We start from the raw sequence: 22,942 nt of genomic DNA on the forward strand, positions 1-22,942 counted from the left end.
GTTAGCCATTGCCTATCCACCATCATGCCTTTTAATGAAGCTTCCCAATTCTATCATAGCCAACTCACTCCTCATACCTTCGTAGTTTCCTTTGTTTATATTTAGGACCCTAGTTTCAGATGGGACTACTTCACTTTCCATCTTAAATGAAGAATTCTGTCATATTATGGTCGCTCTTCCCTAAAGGACCCTGCACAACAAGATTATTAATTAACCCCTTCTCACTGCACAATACCCAATCTAGGATAGCCTGTTCCTGGTTGGCTCCTCAATGTACTGGTCTAAAAGACGGTCCTGTTAAGCACCTTGGGACATTTTACTACATTAAAGGCACTATCTAAATGCAAGTAGTTGTTGTTTGAGGTACAGAGAGGGAGACAGACGACATCAACAGAGAGAGAGGAGAGGAGATAGTGCAGTACTGAGGAAGTGTTGCACCGGAGGTGCCGTCTTTTAAATGAGACGTTAAACAGAGACCCCTTCTGCCCTCTCAGGTGAACGTAAAAAATCCCAAAGCAATAATCAAGTATTTATCCTTCAACCAACATTACAAACAGATCATTTATTTCACTGCTGCGTATGGGATCTTGCTGTGCACAAATTGGCTGCCACATTTCCTACATTACAACAGTGACTACGCTTCAAAAGTACTTCATTGGCTGTAACGCGCTTTGGGACGCCCCGAGGTCAAGAAAGTCGCTATATAAATGCAAGTCTTTCTTTCTCCTTACCTCCCTCCGTGCTTCCTTCAGCCTAACCTCAGTGATTGGGGAAACTTTTAGAGACAATAATCCTGGGCAAAATTAATTGGCACTTGGAAAAGTAAAGGCTAATAAATGAAAGTCAGCACGGATTTGTTAAAGGAAAATCATGTTTGACTAACTTGATTGAAGGCTATTAAAAAAAAACATACAGGATCCTGGGCTATATAAATAGAGGCAGAGTGTACAAAAGCAAGGAAGTTATGCTAAACCTTTATAAAACACTGGTTAGGCCTCAGATGGAGTATTGTGTTCAATTCTGGGCCCCACACTTTAGGACGGATGGCCATGGAGGGTGCAGAGGAGATTTACTGGAATGGTACCAGGGATGAGGGACTTCAGTTATGGGGATAGACTGGAGAAGCTGAGGTTGTTCTCCTTGGAACAGAGAAGGTTAAGGGGAGATTTGAATGAGGTGTTCAAAATCATGAACAGTTTTGACAGAGTTAATAAGGAGAAACTGTTTCCAGTGGCAGGAGGGTCGGTAACCAGAGGACACAGATTTAAGGTGATCGGCAAAAGAGCCAGAGGTGGCATAAGGAAACATTTTTTTTAATGCAGCGAGTTGTTATGATCTGGAATCCACTGCCTGAAAGAGTGGAGGAAGCAGATTCAACAGTAACTTTCAAAAGGGAGTCAGATAAATACTTGAAGGGAAATAATTTGCAGTGCCATGGGAAAAGAGCAGGGGAATGGAACTAATTGGATAGCTCTTTCAAAGATTCACCACACGATGGGCCGAATGTTTGAATTGTTGTGTTTCAAAGCCTAAGATACAATTTTTTTGGGCACCCAGGATGCTATGAACCTGCCTGTGAAATGCAGTGTACAGCGACTGAAGCTTGTTTGAAGGTCTATCGATTTCAGTTGGGGGGGGTTGGGGGATCTGCACTTGGAACCTGCAGCAGTTAATATTTCAAAGAGACCAGGACCGGGCTGGGCTGCGATGCCCTCATGGTCAAATAGTCTGCTGCCATTCCACTATCAAAGCTCACATGAACTAACCACCAGGTGGTTGCCCTCCAGTAACTTGCCCGATACCTGCAGAACAGTGTCCCCGCAAGGTGCTGCAAAAAGGGGTGCAGAAATCTCCAGCTGCAAACTGGAAAGTTGTGCTGGTGAAGGGGGCCCTGTGTGTGGGAGAGTTTAATCCAGCAGCACTCAGTGTTAACACCATCTCGATCCCACCTCAGTGGGTGACGTACTAAAGCCCGCACGCCACCGACTCAGGTCTTTGTTCAGCTGTCTTGCACCCTCTCCTAATGGGCTTGGCACAGTGAGGTGAGCAAAGCCTCTTTGACCTTTACAGGTTGAACACCCTTTGACTCAGAGTAAAGCAAGTGAGTTTTCTAATCTGGGCTCCCTGAGCCTTTGGGCTGGGAGCCCACTCACACCACCGGCCCAGCTGGGCTCCACTTGACCTGCAAAATATCTTGGCTCTTCCCCATTCCCATGCGCCAGCAATCAGAGGAGTTGGCACAGTGATCTGACAGTCTGCCACTCAAACTGGCAGTGATCAGAGCGCACAGCATTTAAACAGAGCCAGCCCAAATGTATCACAAACCCCAAGGCACTGGCCTTAAATAAAATGACACAAAATGGAACTGGATGAGTGCCACATAGTGGACCAGGAACCTGGAGGCAAATTTCCATGCATTAGTGAAAGGACGACAGTAAGCCAGGTGGTGGGAGGCAATTGCCACAGCTTGTCAACCTGCAGCTCAGTGTCCCAGTGCATGCTTCCCAGGGGACACAGTGAAGAGGACAGTCTCCACCCCACCCACCTGCTGTTTGCTCCCATCCTTTCCCCAGGTAAAGAGGGGTCAGAGTTCAGTTATTAGATTAATTACCATCGATTCCCAAAATGCAGTTCCTCCACTCGCAGCCAATAAAAACAGGACAATTATGAAGAATTGCACTTCAGTCACATCAATTCTGATTGGGTGAGAAAAGCAGAAATCAGTATTAGAGCCATTCATTGGAAGTTAATCATCCCAAGCAAGGTAACTGCAGCTCTATCATGCACCAGAACCAGGGAGTAACCCACTCCCTCACTCCTCTCCTCACTCAACAACGCTTCAATTTCTCAAGACACCATTCGCAATTCATCAGTGTGAAGTCTCTTTGACCTTTACGAGCTGTACCGGCCCCACCACACAGACCGGGAAGGTGCCGGCATCAATCCCTGGTCTACACTCAGTTAGTCAATCTCAGCTCGGGGTAGCGAGAGGGCCATTGTAATCAGCCTCAGTGCCCTTCAGCTAGGAAAGAGTGCAGGGGGTGGGGGAGGTGTTTCTGCTCCTGGACACCATCCAGTTATCTCTGCTGAAAGGGTGTGGATGCTGGGGGGGGGGGGGGGGGTTAAAATCGGGCTCAGCTCTGGGCACAGAGCTCCCGCTGATTCTCGCCCCATTGTGAAGGATGGTTGGTTGTGCAAGACACTGGAGGGCTGTGGAACAATTAACGCCCCAGGAAGGGGGTAACACTTCCAGCAGAGGAGGGAGAGGGAGAGAGGGAGACATCAAGTACAACGCCTTCGACCATGGTAGAGTGTCTTGTACCCACCAAACCCCATTTCTCCCCCCCCCCCCCCCCCCCCCCCCCCACAAACCCAGACAGTGTCGGAGCCCCGGGAATTTCAAATGGTGCCTTGCATCACCTCACCAATTTGAAGAATACGGACACACAGCTGCTTTAGTGAAAGCCCTGCATTTCTGCGCTGGAGACCCCACTTCCATTTAAAGGGTTAATTGTCGATGGGGCACAGCCACGTGATGGGAAGCTGGGGACTCGAGGGGGCGAAGGATCGCGGAGTTACTGATTGGCTCGGGTGCGTGATAGAGCGGCTGTCCGATTGGCTACATGCAGTCAGCGAGTCGGCCCCAGAAGGCCTGTGTTTACCGGAATATTCCACAGTGACGGGCCCACAATCACCGTCACAACTTGTGCAACTACAACACAGAGCTGAGCTTCGGTCACATCGAATCTGTCAGTCAGAGAATAATCGTAAAACAATGAAACACAGTAAAGACGACAAAAACAGAGTGAGTATCAAAAACACCTTCAGAGAGTCACTGCGTTCCATGGAACGGGAGGAGGCTTTGGGACAGGCTGGGGTCATAGTGCAGGTCACTGCTCACTCACCCAGGGTCCTAGGTCACCTCTGCTGCTGTGAGGGGTTACACTGGCTGCAGCAAGTAACTTCAAAGGCAGGCGGTGGTGGGATTTAAACTTGAGCTCTTTGTTAAAACAAGCTGGTGTCAGACCACCAGGTGCCTGGATATTGCAGCAAGTTAGCACTTCTGTGTTCGAAGCTCATTCGTGCTTTAATAATGTCAACCACCTAAACATCAGTGTGCAACCCGTGTAAAGAGAGAGACAGAAGAACATGTTCGACACAAGGTGCAGCACTGACCATACATTCAGGGAGCTTCGGTAAAATTGTGGGGATGTGTGGGAATGCACTCGATACCCAAATTTCTGACACCAGGTCTTGGCAGAATGCCACGCTCCCCAGGCCTCATTGAGGAAGCTTGACCAGTCCATGGAACGACAGCTTCAAAACCTTCACACGATCCCAACGTCACTCGTGGATCAAGACAAATTGAGAAGGAATGGGAGAGCTTCACTCTGAGCCTCTGTGCCTTGGGGGATAGTTCAGGAATGTTGCTGCCCCCCCCCCCCAACAAGGGGCGGGTCCCGCGCTGCCCCCCTCTTCACCCCCCCCCCCCCCCGAGGGGCGGGTCCCGCGCTGCCCCCCTCTTCACCCCCCCCCCCGAGGGGGCGGGTCCCGCGCTGCCCCCCTCTTCACCCCCCCCCCCCCCGAGGGGCGGGTCCCGCGCTGCCCCCCTCTTCACCCCCCCCCCCCCCCCGAGGGGCGGGTCCCGCACTGCCCCCCTCTTCACCCCCCCCCCGAGGGGCGGGTCCCGCGCTGCCCACTCCCCCAACGAGGGGCGGGTCCCCGCGCAGCCCACTCCCCCAACGAGGGGCGGGTCCCACACTGCCCCCTCTCTCCCCCCCCCCCAACAAGGGGCAGGTCCCACACTGCCCCCTCTCTCCCCCCCCCCCAACGAGGGGCTGGTCCCACACTGCCCCCTCCCCCACCCCCAAGGGGCAGGTCCACACCAACCCCCCCCCCCACCTAACGACGGGCACTCGGACTTGAGGCAAAGCATCGGAATGGGATTTATTTCTTCAACTCACGTTTAACGGGTCACTTTCTCGCCCACTGACTCCTGTCAAACAGACAAGAGATTTTTTTACCCTTTGGGAGGAGACGGGGACACATTAGAGGGAGTCTGGTGTGTTAACAACAGGAGGACCAGAGAGAGCAAGCACTGACCCCGGGGGGGGGGGGGGCGGGGGGCAGGGAAATGTAGAACCTGAGAGCTTTGGTCATGAATCAATATTGGATTGAGCAATATACAAACACCACATATTCCAAAAAGTCCACACGCACACAGCATTTAATAACTCTCCATACACGCACACAGCATTTAATAACTAACTGTGCATCACAGCTGATTGATTTCCATCACTAGGACATGGGGCTGTGTCATTTCTGATTGGGTTGCACATTTGACCCAGATTTGTTTTAACCCCATGGAAAGGAACGTGGACAAGTTCCGAAATGGCACCGACTGATTTACACTTCATGTCCCTGCCCCTGGAGGGGCTCGGTTGTACCAACGCTCCCCATACAGAGCATATGAAGGCAGCAACGAACCCTGACTCAACACAGCCAGGCAGGCAGCTCACAGACATGGCCAGAAAGCAGCATGTCTGTTGATCTGGACTGCAGCCCATCTCTAAGCCTATGTGCGTGTATTTCAGTATCTCCCCCACTCCCCGCCTTATACTCACATCCCGAAGCGCAGGGTCCCAGAGACGTACGTCTGCCAGTGCGCACAGTAGAACATGAAGACCCCAGCGAAGCAGCAGAAGAACATCCAGTCTGGGTTGGTGCCCAGCTGCACAGCGATACAGATTCCCAGGACCACAAAGACTGCGGAACGGAAATGGGCACAGGGTTTATTCTCAACACAGAAACTGCACCGAGCAATCCTGTTGACACCCAACACCCTGGGATTCAATGCACCATCCATACCAGATGTTTAACACCTGCACAATCCCCTCCCCAGTCACTGCTGCTCTCAAAAGATCTGTTAAGGAACGTCGAATACCTCTGATGAAACCAGGTCCCTGTCTGGAAACAATGAAGGGGACATCACCCCTTCCAGCCCATCGTCTCTCAATTCAAGTCAGCCACTGGGGACATGAACCACACGAGAGATTATTAGTAAAATGAGAGCAGACGGAATGGGATGGAGCTTTTTTTGACATGGGTGGATAATTTGTTGGGTGGTAGGAGATCGAGAGTGGGGATAAAGGGAATGTGTTCTGATTGGTGGGGTGTGACAAGTGATGTTCCCCAGGGATCTGTTCTGGGGCCTCAACTTTTCACCATATTAATAACTTGGATGGAAGAAGAGAGAATTATATATCCAAGTTTGCAGATGACACTAAGTTAGGAGGGACAGTAAGTTGTGTAGATGGGAGCAGGAAGTTACAAAGGAATAGGGACAGATTGAGGTAGTGGGCAAAACTGGCAAATGGAATTCAATGTGGGCAGTGTGAGGTCAAGATAAATTGGAGCATTTTCTAACTGGTGAAAAACTAGGGACTGTAGAGGAACAGAGATTTGGGAGTCCAAGTACAGAAATCATTAAAAGCCAGAACACAGGTATAAAAAGCAATCAAAAAGGCTAATGGAATATTGATTTCAAGGGAGCTGGAATGCAAAGGGGAGGAAGTTATGCTTCAGCTGTACAGAGCTCTGGTCAGATCCCATCTGGAGACTGGGATCAGTTCTGGGCACCACACCTCTGGAAGGAAAAAAGACAAACCGATACAAATGGAAACCTCCAAGAAAGGGACACTCAGACAGTTCCAAATAATGTACATTGTAATAGACACAAACTGCACCTTGAAACAAGGGACACTCGTATTTCAAATTACAAACTATGGACAGCCTTTAATGCATCAAATCCATCTATAACTTGAAGCACAGGGTCATGCAGGTAAGTGCGAGGTGGCAGGTGAAAAAAAAAGGCTTGTGTAATGGAGATTCTTCACCCAGCATCCACAGTGGCAGAGATCGAATGCCCCCGGGGCCGAGTGCTCCCACTGCCCCGCCCCAGGGGCAGAGTGGTTTCTCTGCCACTATGGATGCTGGGTAAAGAACACCCCATTCCACAAATGCCGAGAACTGCATCCGGCAACATCATGGCCTGGATTTTATCTGGGAGTCATGGGGGAGATTTCCACACAGGAAATCCAGAAATGGAGGTTTGCCAGACGCCTGTCGGGCAAGAAAGCAGCCAGGGAGCGGATGCCAGGTTAGTCTGACATTGTGGGGGGGGATGGGGCCACACATTGTTGGGGGTGCTGTGGATAGATCTGGGGGGGGGGGGGGGGGGCGTTGGCCCTGAAATCACGCAGGAGGTTGGGGTAGGGAGAGACACGGAGAGAACGGTTTCCCCTCTTCGCCTGCTCATCGGAGGCCTCCTGGTTCTTGGAACTTCTCGCACAACTGGGATCTCCCAGGCACTCCGGCCCTACTGCAGCCACCTTGCCCTGTGCAGATCCCAGGATCAGGACATCCCTCCCTCAATGGGAAAGGACCCCAGGATGGCAATGAAGTGGGAAACCCAACAAACAGAAAATGAACTGAAAGCACATCCTGCTGACAGGGCTCCAGAATGAGGCACAATCCCAGGTGAGGGCAAAAAAAAGGGAACGCTGCAGGAGCCTGATCCAGTTTACTGTACACGGACACCTGATGCAAGTCCCTTGGGTGCCCCCAATTTACAGGTTTCACTGTACTGGCTTTGGATGGGGTACAGCACAGATTCACCAGAATGATTTATAGGGCTAAATTATGAGCTCAGTTTGCAAGACTAGGCTTCTACTCCGTTGAGTATAGAAGATTGAGGGGTGATCTGATCGAGGCATTTAAGATGATTAAGGGATTCGATGGGGTAGAGAGAGAGAGAGAGAGAGAGAGAGAGAGAGAAACTATTTCTCCTGCTGGGGGAAATCCAGAATAAGGGGGCACAATCTTAGAGCTAGGCCGTTCAGAAGCGAAATCAGGAAGCATTTTTGCACACAAAGGGTAGTGGAAATCTGGAATCTCTCTCTCTCTCTCTCTCTCTCTCTCTCTCTCACGCCCCCCCCACCGCGCCCCATCCCCCTGCCTTCCAAGCTGCTCTTGCAGATAAGAACATAAGAAATATGAGTAGGCCATACGGCCCCTCGAGCCTGCTCCGCCATTCAATGAGATCTTCGACCTCAATTCCACTTTCTCGCCCAATCCCCATATCCCTTGATTCCCTTAGTGTCCAATAATCTATCGATCTCAGCCTTGAATATAGTCAATAACTCAGCATCCACAGCCCTCTGGGATAGAGAATTCCAAAGATTCACCACCGAGTGAAGAAATTCTCCCTCACCTCAGTCTGAATGGCCAACCCCTTATCCCGATACTGTGCCCCCGAGTTCTAGACTCTCCAGCCAAGGGAAACAATCTTTCAGCATTTACCCTGTCAATCCCCCTCATAATCTTATGTTTCAATGAGATCACCTCTCATTCTTCTAAACTCCAGAGAGTATAGGCCCATTCTACTCAACTTCTCTTCATAGGACAACCCTCTCATCCCAGGAATTAATCTAGTGAACCTTCACTGCACCACCTCCAAGGCAAGTATATCCTTCCTTAGATAAGGAGACCAAAACTGTACGCAGTACTCCAGGTGAGGTCTCACCAATGCCCTGTACAACTGTAGTAAGACTTCCTTACTCTTGTGCTCCAACCCCCTTGCAATAAAGGCCAATATGCCATTGGCCTTCCTAAATGGCTGCTGTACCTGCATGCTAACTTTGTGTTTCTTGTATGAGGACACCAACATTTAATCGTTTCTCACCATTTAAAAAATATTCTGTTTTTCTATTCTTCCTGCCAAAGTGAATATCCTTACACTTCCCCACATTATATTCCATCTGCCACCTTCTTGCCCACTTAATCATTCTATATCCTTTTGCACACGGTGTCCTCCTCACAGCTTACTTTCCCACCTAGTTTTGTATCATCTGCAAACTTGGATAAATTACACTCAGTCCCATCATCTAATTCATTAATATAGATTGTAAATAGCTGAGGCCCAAGCACCGATCCTTGCAGCACCCCACTAGTTACAGCCTGCCAACCTGAGAATGACCCGTTTATCCCTACTTCGGGATGGGTAATAAATGCTGGCCTTGCCAGCAATGCCCAGATCCCATGAAAGAATAAAAAAACTCTTCTGTCCTTTAACTAAACCTCTATCCATGCTAATATATTATCCCCAACCCCATGAGCCTTTATCTTGTGTAACAACCTTTTATGTGGCACCTTATCAAATGCCTTTTGAAAATCCAAATTATGACATCCACTGGTTCCACTTTATCTACCCTGCTAGTTACATCCTCAAAAGACAAACTTGTCAAATACAATTTCCCCTTCATAAAACCATGTTGACTCTGCCTAATCATATTATGGTTTTTAGGTGCCCTGTTACCACTTCCTTAATAATGGATTCCAGCATTTTCCCGATGACTGATGTCAGGCTAACTGGCCTGTAATTCCCTGTTTTCTCTCTCCCTCCTTTCTTGAATAGTGGGGTAACATTTGCTACCTTCCAATCCACTGGGACCGTTCCAGAATCTAGAGAATTTTGGAAGATCATAACCAATGCATCCACTGTCTCTGCAGCCACCTCCTTTGGAACCCTAGGATGTAGGCCATCAGGTCCAGGGGATTTGTCAGCTTTTAGTCCCATTAGTTTGTCCAGTACTTTTTCTCTAGTGATATTCCTCACTCTCATTTACCCCTTGGTTCCCCACTATTTCTGGTATGCTTTGTGTCTTCCACTGAAGACAGATACAAAATATTTGTTTAATGCACCTGCCATTTCCTGATTCCCCATTATAATTTCTCCTGTCTCAGCCTCCAAGGGACCAACGTTTACTTTCACTAATCTCTTCCTTTTTACGGTACGGTAGCATAGTGGTTATGTTACTGGACGTAATCCAGAGACCCGGGCTAAAATCCGGAGTCATGAGTTCAAATCCTGCCACGGCAGCTGGCGAGTTTAAATTCAATTAATTAAATTTTTTAAAATCTGGAATTAAAATACTAGTGTCAGTAATGGTGGCCATAAAACTGCCGGATTGTCGTAAAAACCCATCTGGTTCACGAATGTCCTTTAGGGAAGGAAACCTGCCGTCCTTACCCGGTTTGGCCTAAAAGTGACTCCAGTCCCACCGCAATGTGGTTGATTCTTAATTGCCCTCTGAAATGGCCTAGCAAGCCACTCAGTTGTACAATCTCGCTACGAAAAGTCAAAATAAGAATAAAACCGGACGGACCACCCGGCATCGGACACGACAACGGCAAACCAAGCCCAGTCGACCCTGCAAGGTCCTCCTTACTAACATCTGGGGACTTGTGCCAAAATTGGGAGAGCTGTCCCACAGACTAGTCAAGTAACAGCCTGACATAACCACACTCACAGAATCATAACTTTCAGCCAACGTCCCAGACTCTTCCATCACCATCCCTGGGTATGTCCTGTCCCACCGGCAGGACAGACCCACCAGAGGTGGTGGTACAGTGATATACAGTCAGGAGGGAGTGGCCCTGGGAGTCCTCAACATTGACTCTGGACCCCATGAAATCTCATGGCATCAGGTCAAACATGGGCAAGGAAACCTCCTGCTGATTACCACCTACCGTCCTCCCTCAGCTGATGAATCAGTCCTCCTCCATGTTGAGCACCACTTGGAGGAAGCACTGAGGGTAGCAAGGGCACAAAATGTACTCTGGGTGGGGGACTTCAATGTCCATCACCAAGAGTGGCTCGGTAGCACCACTGCTGACCGAGTTCTGAAGGACATAGCTGCCAGACTGGGCCTGTGGCAGGTGGTGAGCGAACCAACACGAGGGAAAAACTTACTTGACCTCGTCCTCACCAATCTACCTGTCGCAAATGCATCTGTCCATGACGGTATTGGTAGGAGTGACCACCGCACAGTCCTCGTGGAGATGAAGTCCCATCTTCGCACTGAGGACACCATCCAACGTGTTGTGTGGCACTACCACCGTGCTAAATGGGATAGATTCAGAACAGATCGAGCAGCTCAAAACTGGGCATCCATGAGGCGCTGTGGGCCATCAGCAGCAGCAGAATTGTATTCCAGCACAATCTGTAACCTCGTGGCCCGGCATATTCTTCACTCTACCATTACCAACAAACCAGGAGATCAACCCTGGTTCAATGAGGAGTGTAGAAGAGCATGCCAGGAGCAGCACCAGGCGTACCAAAAAATGAGGTGCCAACCTGGTGAAACTACAACTCAGGACTATATGCATGCTAAACAGCGGAAGCAACATGCTATAGACAGAGCTAAGCGATTCCACAACCAACGGATCAGATCAAAGCTCTGCAGTCCTGCCACATCCAGTCGTGAATGGTGGTGGACAATTAAATAACTAACGGGAGGAGGAGGCTCTGCAAACATCCCCATCCTCAATGATGGCGGAGTCCAGCACCTGAGTGCAAACGACAAGGCTGAAGCGTTTGCAACCATCTTCAGCCAGAAGTGCCAAGTGGATGATCCATCTCGGCCTCCTCCCGATATCCCCACCATCACAGAAGCCAGTCTTCAGCCAATTCGATTCACTCCACGTGATATCAAGAAACGGCTGAGTGCACTGGATACAGCAAAGGCTATGGGCCCGACAACATCCCAGCTGTAGTGCTGAAGACTTGTGCTCCAGAACTAGCTGCGCCTCCAGCCAAGCTGTTCCAGTACAGCTACAACACTGGCATCCACCCGACAATGTGGAAAATTGCCCAGGTATGTCCGTCCACAAAAAGCAGGACAAATCCAATCCGGCCAATTACTGCCCCATCAGTCTACTCTCCATCATCAGCAAAGTGATGGAAGGTGTCATCGACAGTGCTATCAAGCAGCACTTACTCACCAATAACCTGCTCACCGATGCTCAGTTTGGGTTCCGCCAGGACCACTCGGCTCCAGACCTCATTACAGCCTTGGTCCAAACATGGACAAAAGAGCTGAATTCCAGAGGTGAGGTGAGAGTGACTGCCCTTGACATCAAGGCAGCATTTGACCGAGTGTGGCACCAAGGAGCCCTAGTAAAATTGAAGTCAATGGGAATCAGGGGGAAAACACTCCAGTGGCTGGAGTCATACCTAGCACAAAGGAAGATGGTAGTGGTTGTTGGAGGCCAATCATCTCAGCCCCAGGACATTGCTGCAGGAGTCCCTCAAGGCAGTGTCCTCGGCCCAACCATCTTCAGCTGCTTCATCAATGACCTTCCCTCCATCATAAGGTCAGAAATGGGGATGTTCGCTGATGATTGCACAGTGTTCAGTTCCATTTGCAACCCCTCAAATAATGAAGCAGTCCGAGCCCGCATGCAGCAAGACCTGGACAACATCCAGGCTTGGGCTGATAAGTGGCAAGTAACATTCGCGCCAGATAAGTGCCAGGCAATGACCATCTCCAACAAGAGAGAGTCTAACCACCTCCCCTTGACATTCAACGACATTACCATTGCCGAATCCCCCACCATCAATATCCTGGGGGTCACCATTGACCAGAAACTTAACTGGACCAGCCATATAAATACTGTGGCTACGAGAGCAGGTCAGAGGTTGGGTATTCTGCGGCGAGTGACTCACCTCCTGACTCCCAAAAGCCTTTCCACCATCTACAAGGCACAAGTCAGGAGTGTGATGGAATACTCTCCACTTGCCTGGATGAGTGCAGCTCCAACAACAGTCAAGAAGCTCGACACCATCCAAGATAAAGCAACCCGCTTGATTGGCACCCAATCCACCACCCTAAACATTCACTCCCTTCACCACCGGAATACTGTGGCTGCAGTGTGTACCATCCACAGGATGCACTGCAGCAACTCGACAGCACCTCGCAAACCCGCGACCTCTACCACCTAGAAGGACAAGAGCAGCAGACACATGGGAACACCACCTGCACGTTCCCCTCCAAGTCACACACCATCCCGACTTGGAAATATATCGCCGTTCCTTCATCGCTGCTGGGTCAAAATGCTGGAACTCACTACGTAACAGCACTGTGGGAGAACCTTCACCACACAGACCGCAGCGGTTCAAGGCGGCAGCTCACCACCACCTTCTCAAGGGCAATTAGGGATGGGCAATAAATGCCGGCCTCGCCAGTGAGGCCCACATCCCATGAACGAATAAAAAACATACTTGTCGAAGCTCTATTTCTTGCTAGTTTACTTTCATATTCTATTTTCTCCCTTTTTATCAATTTTTTGGTCGTCCTTTGTTGGTTTCTGAAACTCTCCCAATCCCCAGGCTTATTACTCTTAGCAACATTATAGGCCTCTTCTTTCAATCGAATACTATCCCCAAAACTCAAAATAGCGCAGGCAGAGAACAGCTTACTCACTCACTCCACCCTGGGCATGGCAGAGAAAAGGGTTTCACAGTATGAATGGGTTGAAGAGGTAGAGAGAAGATTGGGGGAGATGATGAGAAGGAGGGGTGATCTATTAAACAGGGACCTTTTCCTTTTCTTAAGATCGAATAAAATCACTGGCATTCCTGGCTTGAAGCTCAAGAGCTTAAAGTGCAGGCCGGATAGTTCCAGCCTCTCTGTTCCTCACACTGTACTGTGGCAGTTCTCACACGGTCCTAACGGGAGGAGGAGAGCCGCGGTACCAGAGCCACAGCACAGTAGCACATCTACCAGCCGAGCTTAGGCTGCCCGCATTCTACAGCTGGTGTAGGACGCGGGATTCCATAGTGGAGCTACGCCGCTCAGGAAAGCCCACGGAGCAGGAGCTGGACAAACCGGCCCAACCACCAACCCCCCACCCTGGTTATCTCAGGCCACGGAGGCCTGCGACGGTACAGGTGTCACCTCCCACTGTGCTGGACAATCTGTGAAAGAGCCCCAGGCACAGTGAGCACATCACCCACACCACCTCCACTGCTGCGTAGGTAAATCTCACTCAGGTACCTCTGAAATAATCCTGGGCACAACCAGGGGGGACCCTGCACCTCCCAATCACGGCGAGGACAGTGGGAGACCAGCTTTGAAACTGTATACCCAAGCAATACTCAGTTAGAGAGAACACCATGGAATGGTGAATCCAGTGGACCGAGGGGGGCTTATTAAACAGGAGCTGTGAGATACAGCAAATGGCTCCTTCAAACCCGCACAGGGGAAGGTTCGAGTGGTGGATAAATTCAGTGCTGTTAGTATTTAAAAAGGGGAAACGGTGAGTGATCCGAGGGTAAACAAACCAGCCCCGAATTTCAAACACACTTTTAGATTAGTATTCACTTAACATGATGCCCAATGGCACTCCCACTTGTGTAATGCTCTCCTGTGCATTTTGAAGCTGTCGTCACCTTCATATGTTAGGACACTAAATGGAAGGGCATAGAGATTAAGTATTCCCAGACCCACAGGTGACTATATTATGAGGGTCACAAACGGAGATAGAACCACAGAATGCCCTAGCACAGAAAGAGGCCATTCAGCCCAAGTCTGCGTCAATGTTTCTCTCCATGAGCCACTTCCTCTAATTCCACTCTCCAGTCACAAGATCATAAAATAATCACGGGTGAGGGCAGCCATTCTGCCCATCTTAACCCATCCAGAACCCTCCCCTTCCCCCATCGCAGCATCCAACTGTTTCTTAAATGATTCTAGGCTTTTTGCCTCCACTCCTCTCTCTGGGAATCCATTCCACACATTGATCACTCTCTGTGTGATCAATGTCCTGATATCAGTCCTAAAGTTCCCTTTTACTAGTTTGAACCCATGTCTCCCGGTCCTACTCCCACTGTTTAATTGAAAGGAATATTCCAGATGTACCTTCTCCATATCATCTCTCAGTCACCTCCTTTCTAGGATGAAATGCCCAGGTGTCTCCATAGAACTCAGACCCTTGACCCTGGAGATCAGCCTCGTGGCCCTTCTCTGCTCTGCCTCCAGGGCTCAAATGTCTCTCGTGTCCTGGTGACCAGAACGGGACACAGAGCTCAAGGTGGGTCTGACCAGAACGGGACACAGAGCTCAAGGTGGGTCTGACCAGAACGGGACACAGAGCTCAAGGTGGGTCTGACCAGGGCCCTGTACATTCTGATCAGGGCTTCCTCTGATTTGTATTCTACTGTTTTGATTACATAGTTCAACCTTTTACTGGCCGTGTTGATTGCTGCTCGGCACTGGTTGGACATGTTGACCATCGAATCCAAGACCCCCAGGTGTCTCAGCTTCATCCTTGGCCATTTCAACACCATTCATTGAGATTGGGAGGAAAATGGGCAACGCACAATGTGCAGCATTTACTCTCGTCTGAATTAAATTTCATCTCATCTCCCACTGTTCTGCCCACGTACATATTTTGTTCAACTCACTCTGTAATTTCTAAGTTGCCTCTTCTGATTTCACTACGCCTCCTAGTTTGGTTCAATCTATAATTTTGACTAATCTATATTGGGTTTCTGAGTACGAGTCATTGATGTAAATTAGAAACAGCTGTGGGCTCAACACCAATCACAGATATCCCAGTCAGTACTTTGCCGATCCACGACAACTCCTCTGACCCTTGTTTTCTACCCTTCAGCCAGTTTACTATCCATTCCCGCTGATTACCTTCAAACCCCACAACTTTGAGTTTGACTAATACCCTTTCATGTGGAACTTTGTCAAATGCTTTTTGAAAGTCTAGCTTCAATAGGTCATAAGGTGTCACAGTCCACTTGAGTTGTTACTTCTTTAAAGAACTCAAACAGATTGGTCAGGCAGTACCTTCCCCTTCTGAATCTATGGTGACTGCTGTTTCCTAGGTTATAACAATAACCAATTCCATTATTTTATACAGAATGCAGTAGCTTTTTTTAAAAATTCGTTAATGTGATGTGGGCGTCGCTGGTGAGGCCGGCATTTATTGCCTATCCCTAATTGCCCTCAAGAAGGTGGTGGTGAGCCGCCTACTTGAACCGCTGCAATCCGTGTGGTGAAGGTTCTCCCACAGTGCTGTTAGGAAGGGAGTTCCAGGATTTTGACCCAGCGACGATGAAGGAACAGCGATATTTTTCCAAGTCGGGATGGTGTGTGACTTGGAGGGGAAAGTGCAGGTGGTGTTGTTCCCATGTGCCTGCTGCCCTTGTCCTTCTAGGTGGTAGAGGTCGCGGATTTGGGAGGTGCTGTCAAAGAAGCCTTGGCGAGTTGCTGCAGTGCATCCTGTGGATGGTACACACTGCAGCCACTGTGGTGATGGGAGTGAATGTTTAGGGTGGTGGATGGGGTGCCAATCAAGCGGGCTGCTTTGTCCTGGATGGTGTTGAGCTTCTTGAGTGTTGTTGGAGCTGCACTCATCCAGGCAAGTGTGCTGGCGTCCTCTTTCTGAATGTGGGCATCACATTGCCCCGTTTACAATCTACTCAAGTGCCTCAGGAATCTCTTCCCTCTCAACACTTTGGGTTACATACTACGTATCACTGGGGAATTATTTGTTTGGAGCCTGTGTGGGACTTCCATCTCATCTATAATCAAGGTCATTGATTTTACTTGGGTTACATCTGCTTGGGGAAGGCACATTGTTCAAGCCGTCCCTTTTGAACACACGGAGGAACGAATCATTCAGAACTCTGCACCTTTCATGGTTTTCACCTCTTCTCTGGCTGCCCTCTTGCTGAGAACTGTTTACTGTTCTGTTTAGCCTCTGCTGCTGTGCCTTTTCAGATCTCTTGTTGCTCCACCGCCCCCCCCCACCCCAGTCATCCTTTTAATATGTTTCTGGTCTTCATCCCAGTAAGCCCTTTCCTCTTTCTCACCACAGGATTTAGAGGGTTTTTATTCTCTTTAGATCACTTTTAATTTGTTTGTTGATCTATTTAGGGCCTATCTTGCTTAGTCTGAGCTCGATGACTTATGACATGTAATCATTCTGCATGCTCAGCATTATTCCTTCAAGAGTGTCCCACTTATCTTCTACTGAAGTTTCCCCCAATCTATTTGCTTTAGTTGTTCCCTCATTTCATTGAACTCAGCCCTTTACCGTTATATATAGCTAGCTCCTGATCATGCTAAACTTAATTCTGTGGTTGCTGTCCCCCAGGCATGCTACGACTTCCATTTTCTTTAATATGTTCGTTTTTCACACAGCGATCTAATTCCATTTTAAAAGAACTTCTGGACCTTGCTTTAACCATGGCTTGCGGCAGAGAATGCCACACTTTAGCCAGCCTGTGTTAAGAATAGTTTCTGACTTCCCCTTTGATTTAAAATGTCAGCTTGGTTCAATTGTAGCGCTCTCAGCTGGGTTGGAGAGTCATGGGTTCAAGCCTCACTCCAGGACTTGACGCTTCAATGCACTACTTAGGGAGTGCTGCATTGTCAGAGGTGTCGTCTTTTGGATGAGACATTAAACTGAGGTCCTATCTGCCTGTTCAGGTGAACGGCAAAGATCGAAGAGTACCATTACAATTTTTGGGTATGCAAAGTTATTCTCTTACATTCAGTGTCACCAGGCTCTCCCATAAGCAGGCAGAGTCCCTTACGATCAGGAGCTCACCTTCACTGTTCAATATCTAGTCATATGATAACGTGACCTGAGGGCCATAATACCGAAAGCAGTCATTGAGTGACCTGGATACTGTAATGTCACATGTCCTTACGTGCGTTCTATCTTCCAGAAGGAAGAATGATAAACACTCAGGTGAGACATGAACTGTAATCCATGAAGCTGATTTAGCTTACATGTAATATGTGAACAAACTGGATAAAGTTTAGTGAATTTCAAACTATTTTGTAACACTCTTCGTAACATAAAAAACAAAGCACGTCACACCATACCCGTTAGCGGGCTAATCTCACTTTACCGACTAGTGATTCTCTGAAACTAGTCAGTGCCTAGCTCAGAAAGGGTGTTCTCGCCCCGTCTCGGACTTCCCTTCCTGATTAGTTGGAAGTCGGTGCATCTGCGGTAGACAGAAAGCCAAAGATTTCACCTCTGACCCCCCCGCCCCCCCAACCCTGCCTGCTGCTCTCCATATCTGGGGATCGGCCCGTTGAGCTGCTAGTTAAACCTGCTACTACCCTCCTTGTTTTGGGCTTCTGGCAGCTGTCTCCCCCCTCCGTGGGCACACCTGAATGAAGCCATTCCAGCATATTATATGTAAATATTTACTGGAATGTCTTAAACTTCCATTGTCTCAAGCTGGCGTGACATGCGGGAAGTGCCACTTCTCCAGCCAGTTCACCTGGCTCTAATCCACAGTTACAAAACCTTGCGTGTTATGCAGATTTAACCCCTTATGTGCTAAATTCCTCTTAATAACATCTTGATACAAATTATCCAAAAATTCCCCTTGAGCCAAAGTCAAAAATCTTGAAACCTGACAGGCACTACTCAAATTACAGCAGAGAGCTGCCCAATGTTCAGACCTACATTGATCCCTCTTCCAACACCAAAATACCCCTGCTTGTGGGACCTTGCTGTGCCTGGGGGGGGGGGGGGCACGGAAATAGAGGGGCCCGGGGAGTGGGGTTTCAAAGACTTGGATTTTACTCTGACAGTAAACAGATTGCTAAAATGACTGACAGGATTGGTAGAGGCAGCAGACAGTAATGAGTACTAAAACCCAGTTATAAGCTTGGTCGACTGTTGAATCCCTAGATTAGCTTTCTACCCCCAGTCCAGTATTGTCCCTGCTGTGCTGTACAGTACTGGTTACAGTAACTACGGTAACCACACAACAGGTTCCGATATATTCTATATATAAAATGCAGCCAAGTAGCAGCGAGGTCCTACCTGTGGAAAGCGAATCACAGCCATGGTCAAACAGTTCTCCAAGAGGACTGCTGCTATTGGTTCTTCTAGCCTGCTTCCCATCTATAGCATCGAGTGTCTGGTAGATAAAAAGGCCCAGTGCACAGGCTAGGTATGCCCACAGAGGTGCCTGCAGAGCACAGAGAACACAGTGAGCCCAAAGTCAGTTGTTGAATCTCACATTCGAGTGAAGGGATGGATTAAGAACATCTTACAAGCAGCATACTGGCAGAACTTTAAAGTAGTGTCAGTTTACCTGTATTGTACAATACACTAGATCAGAAGTAACAGCAATCAGAGAAAAAAAATGAAGTTATTACAACAGTGACTATACAGCCACCTTCGGCACCAGTGCTTCCAATAGGTCTTCCTTTTTCCTCAACAGAGGATTCCCCTCCACTGTAGCGGACAGGGTCCTCGGCCGTGTCCGACCTATTTCCCGCACTTCTGCCCTCACCTCTTCCCCTCCCTCCCAGAACCATGATAGGGTCCCCCTTGTCCTCACCTTCCACCTCACCAGCCTCCACATTCAACATACCATCCTCTGCCATTTGCAAAGCAATGCCACCACCAAACACATCTTCCCCTCCCAGCATTCCCAAGGGACCGCTCCCTCCGCAACACTCTGGTCCACTCTTCATCACCCTTAACCTATCCCATTACCACCCTTCCTGCCTTGCCCCATCATCCCTTTCGTTATTTAATCACTCCTGCCCTCCACCCTATCAAAGACCTTCCTTTTTGTTCTTTCCTCTCCTCCTCTCCCCCCGCCTTTCCCTGTACTTGCTTAAAAACTGTTTAATCTTCAACTTCTTCCAGTTCTGATGAAAGGTCATTGACCTGAAACATTAACTCTGTTTCTTTCTCCACAGATGCTGCCTGACTTGCTGAGTATTTCCAGCATTTTCTGTTTTCATTTCAAGTTGTCTTTTACACCTGAACGCTGCTTGGGCTCAGGCATTTGAGCTGGTGTCATGTCCAGCGATAGGAGATTGGAGGGATATTATATGAAGGACAGCTCCATCCCTCCCTCCCCTCACCCCCAACGATGAACGTGAATAATCCCACCTGATAGCTGCATACGATGGTACTATTGAAATCTGAATCTCACTGCGAAGGGAGAAAGAAATGAAACAGCCTGACTTCAGTTATCAAGGCAGCGGAGCACAAGATCAACAGAAGTCTGGTACAAACCCTGGGCAGGACAGGGTGGACAACGTATTCATGGTGGGATATAAAAGCCACGTGCACAGAATAATGAATTGGCAATACAGAACTTCAACCAATCCAAAGTAAGATGAAAATTCCTTAACTGAGGTAACAATCAAACCTTATGACGTGGGACAGGGATGTTGTTTGGAACGTAGGGGGCTAATCAGCCCCCTTAACTAAAAAAAAATCTATCAATCTCAGTCGGACAGTATCCTAACTTGCACCAAGTCCTGTTCACCCATCACCCCCCGTGCTCGCTGACCTACACTGGCTCCCGGAATGCCTCGATTTTAAAATTCTCATCCTTGTTTTCAAATCCCTCCATGGCCTCGCCCCGTCCCTATCTCTGTAACCTCCTCCAGCCCTACAACCCTCTCAGAGATCTCTGCGCTCCCTCCAATTCTTGCCTCTTGCGCATCCCCAATTTCCTTCACAACATCGCTGGCGGCCGTGCCTTCAGCTGCCTAGGCCCTAAGCTCTGGAATTCCCTCCTACAAACCCCTCCACCTCTCTCCCCTCCTTTAAGACGCTTAAAATCTACCTCTTTGCTCAAGCTTTTGGTCACCTGTCCTAATATCTCCGTATGTGGCTCGGTGTCAAATTTTGTTTGATAAGGTCCTGGAGCCAGACAGCACTCTGTTTCCCTCTAAAACCGTTTTGAACTGGGCCCGATAGATTCTTGGCATACGTTTATCTGCTCAGTGTATTCTAATCCTAGATATTCTACACATGTACCTGGTTGGCAGTTAATTATATTTTATACATGCTATATACATTTAGCTGCTTGATGGCAACGCCGGCAGTGTGTTATATCCTATATATTATATGCATTTACCTGCTCTTAGGAGGTTGGCTGTTATATACTCTATCTATATACCCCATGCAGTCATCTGCTTGGCAGCAGCCAGCATAATACATCCTATACAGTCCCTGCTCGGTGGCGGTCAGGCTGTGTAGTATATCCTATATATAAGGTACATTTACTCCCCAACGGCATGTAGTATCCCATATATTCCACACATGCACCTGCTTGGTGACCACTAGGCAGTATATCACAGCTATCGGGCAGTGTACTATGGTGCATTCTATGCATTTACTAGCACTGGTGCCAGGTGCAATTACATCCTATATATTTTATACATTATATGCAATGCACCGAGCTGCTCAGTGGCAGTCGGTATTGTATTAGATTCTATACACTTACCTGTAGTGTATAGAATCTATACACACACTATATATTCCATACATTGACCTGCTCTGTGGCCGTCAAGCAGTGTGGCACACCCTATTATATACATTTACCTGACTGTGGTGGGGCAGTGCCTCACCCTATAGATATACACCCTCACCGTCGGGCCGTGTCTCACCTATAGATTCTACACCCTCACCGCCGCGGCAGTGTCTCACCTAAGATTCTACACCTCACCCGCCGGGCAGTGCTCACTATAGATTCTACACCCTCACCCGCCGGGCAGTGTCTCACCCTATAGATTCTATACCCTCACACCGCCAGGCAGTGTCTCACCCTATAGATTCTACACCCTCACCCGCCGGGCCGTGTCTCACCCTATAGATTCTACACCCTCACCCGCCGGGCAGTGTCTCACCCTATAGATTCTACACCCTCACCCGCCGGGCAGTGTCTCACCCTATAGATTCTACACCCTCACCCGCCGGCCGTGTCTCACCCTATAGATTCTACACCCTCACCCGCGCGGGCAGTGTCTCACCCTATAGATTCTACACCCTCACCCGCGCCGGCAGTGTCTCACCCTATAGATTCTACACCCTCACCCGCCGGGCAGTGTCTCACCCCTATAGATTCTACACCCTCACCCGCCGGGCAGTGCCTCACCCTATAGATTCTACACCCTCACCCGTCGGGCAGATGCCTCACCCTATAGATTCTACACCCTCACCCGCCGGGCAGTGTCTCACCCTATAGATTCTACACCCTCACCCGCCAGGCAGTGTCTCACCCTATAGATTCTACACCCTCACCCGTCGGGCAGTGCCTCACCCTATAGATTCTACACCCTCACCCGTCGGGCAGTGCCTCACCCTATAGATTCTACACCCCTCACCCGTCGGGCAGTGCCTCACCCCTATAGATTCTACACCCTCACCCCGTCGGGGCAGTGCTCTCACCTATAGATTCTACACCCTCACCGTTCGGGCAGTGCTCACCCATAGATTCTACACCCTCACCCGTCGGGGCAGTGCCTCACCCTATAGATTCTACACCCTCACCCGCCGGGCAGGGTCTCACCCTATAGATTCTACACCCACGCACCCGCTCGGGCAGTGCCTCACCCTATAGATTGCTACACCCTCACCCGCAGGGCAGTGCCTCACCCTATAGATTCTACACCCTCACCCGCCGGGCAGTGCCTCACCCTATAGATTCCTACACCCTCACCCGCCGGCAGGTGCCTCACCCTATAGATTCTACACCCCTCACCCCGCCGGGCCGTGTCTCACCCTATAGATTCTACACCCTCACCCGCCGGGCCGTGTCCTCACCCTATAGATTCTACACCCTCACCGCCGGGCCGTGTCTCACCCTATAGATTCTACACCCTCACCCCGCCGGGCCGTGTCTCACCTATAGATTCTACACCCCCACCCCGCCGGGCAGTGCCTCACCCTATAGATTCTACACCCCTCACCCGCCGGGCAGGTCTCACCCTTTCGATTCTACACCCTCACCCCGCCGGGCCGTGTCTCACCCTATAGATTCTACACCCTCACCCGCCGGGCCCGTGTCTCACCCTATAGATTCTACACCCTCACCTCCCCGAGGGCCGTGTCTCACCCTATAGATTCTACACCCTCACCCGCCGGGCCGTGTCTCACCCTATAGATTCTACACCCTCACCCCGCCGGGCAGGGTCTCACCCCTATAGATTCTACACCCTACACTCCGCCGGGCAGTGCCTCACCCTATAGATTCTACACCCTCACACCGCCGGTGCAGTGCCTCACACCTATAGATTCTATACCA

At 49.4% G+C, this 22,942-nt stretch overlaps 1 protein-coding gene across 1 annotated transcript in view; it reads right to left on the reverse strand.

Annotated features, from left to right (window-relative positions):
• Positions 1-22,942, reverse strand: part of LOC137344318 (choline/ethanolaminephosphotransferase 1-like) — a 140,416-nt gene that overhangs the window by 35,564 nt on the left and 81,910 nt on the right. The window contains exons 4-6 of the mRNA XM_068007179.1: positions 18,709-18,856; positions 5,625-5,766; positions 3,663-3,747 (exon numbers count right to left, since the gene is read on the reverse strand). Of these exons, the coding sequence (XP_067863280.1) occupies positions 3,663-3,747; positions 5,625-5,766; positions 18,709-18,856 (375 nt within the window). The remainder of the gene's footprint in view (positions 1-3,662; positions 3,748-5,624; positions 5,767-18,708; positions 18,857-22,942) is intronic.

This window comes from Heptranchias perlo, chromosome 27, assembly GCF_035084215.1.
Source record: "Heptranchias perlo isolate sHepPer1 chromosome 27, sHepPer1.hap1, whole genome shotgun sequence".
NCBI classification, from domain to species: domain Eukaryota; kingdom Metazoa; phylum Chordata; class Chondrichthyes; order Hexanchiformes; family Hexanchidae; genus Heptranchias; species Heptranchias perlo.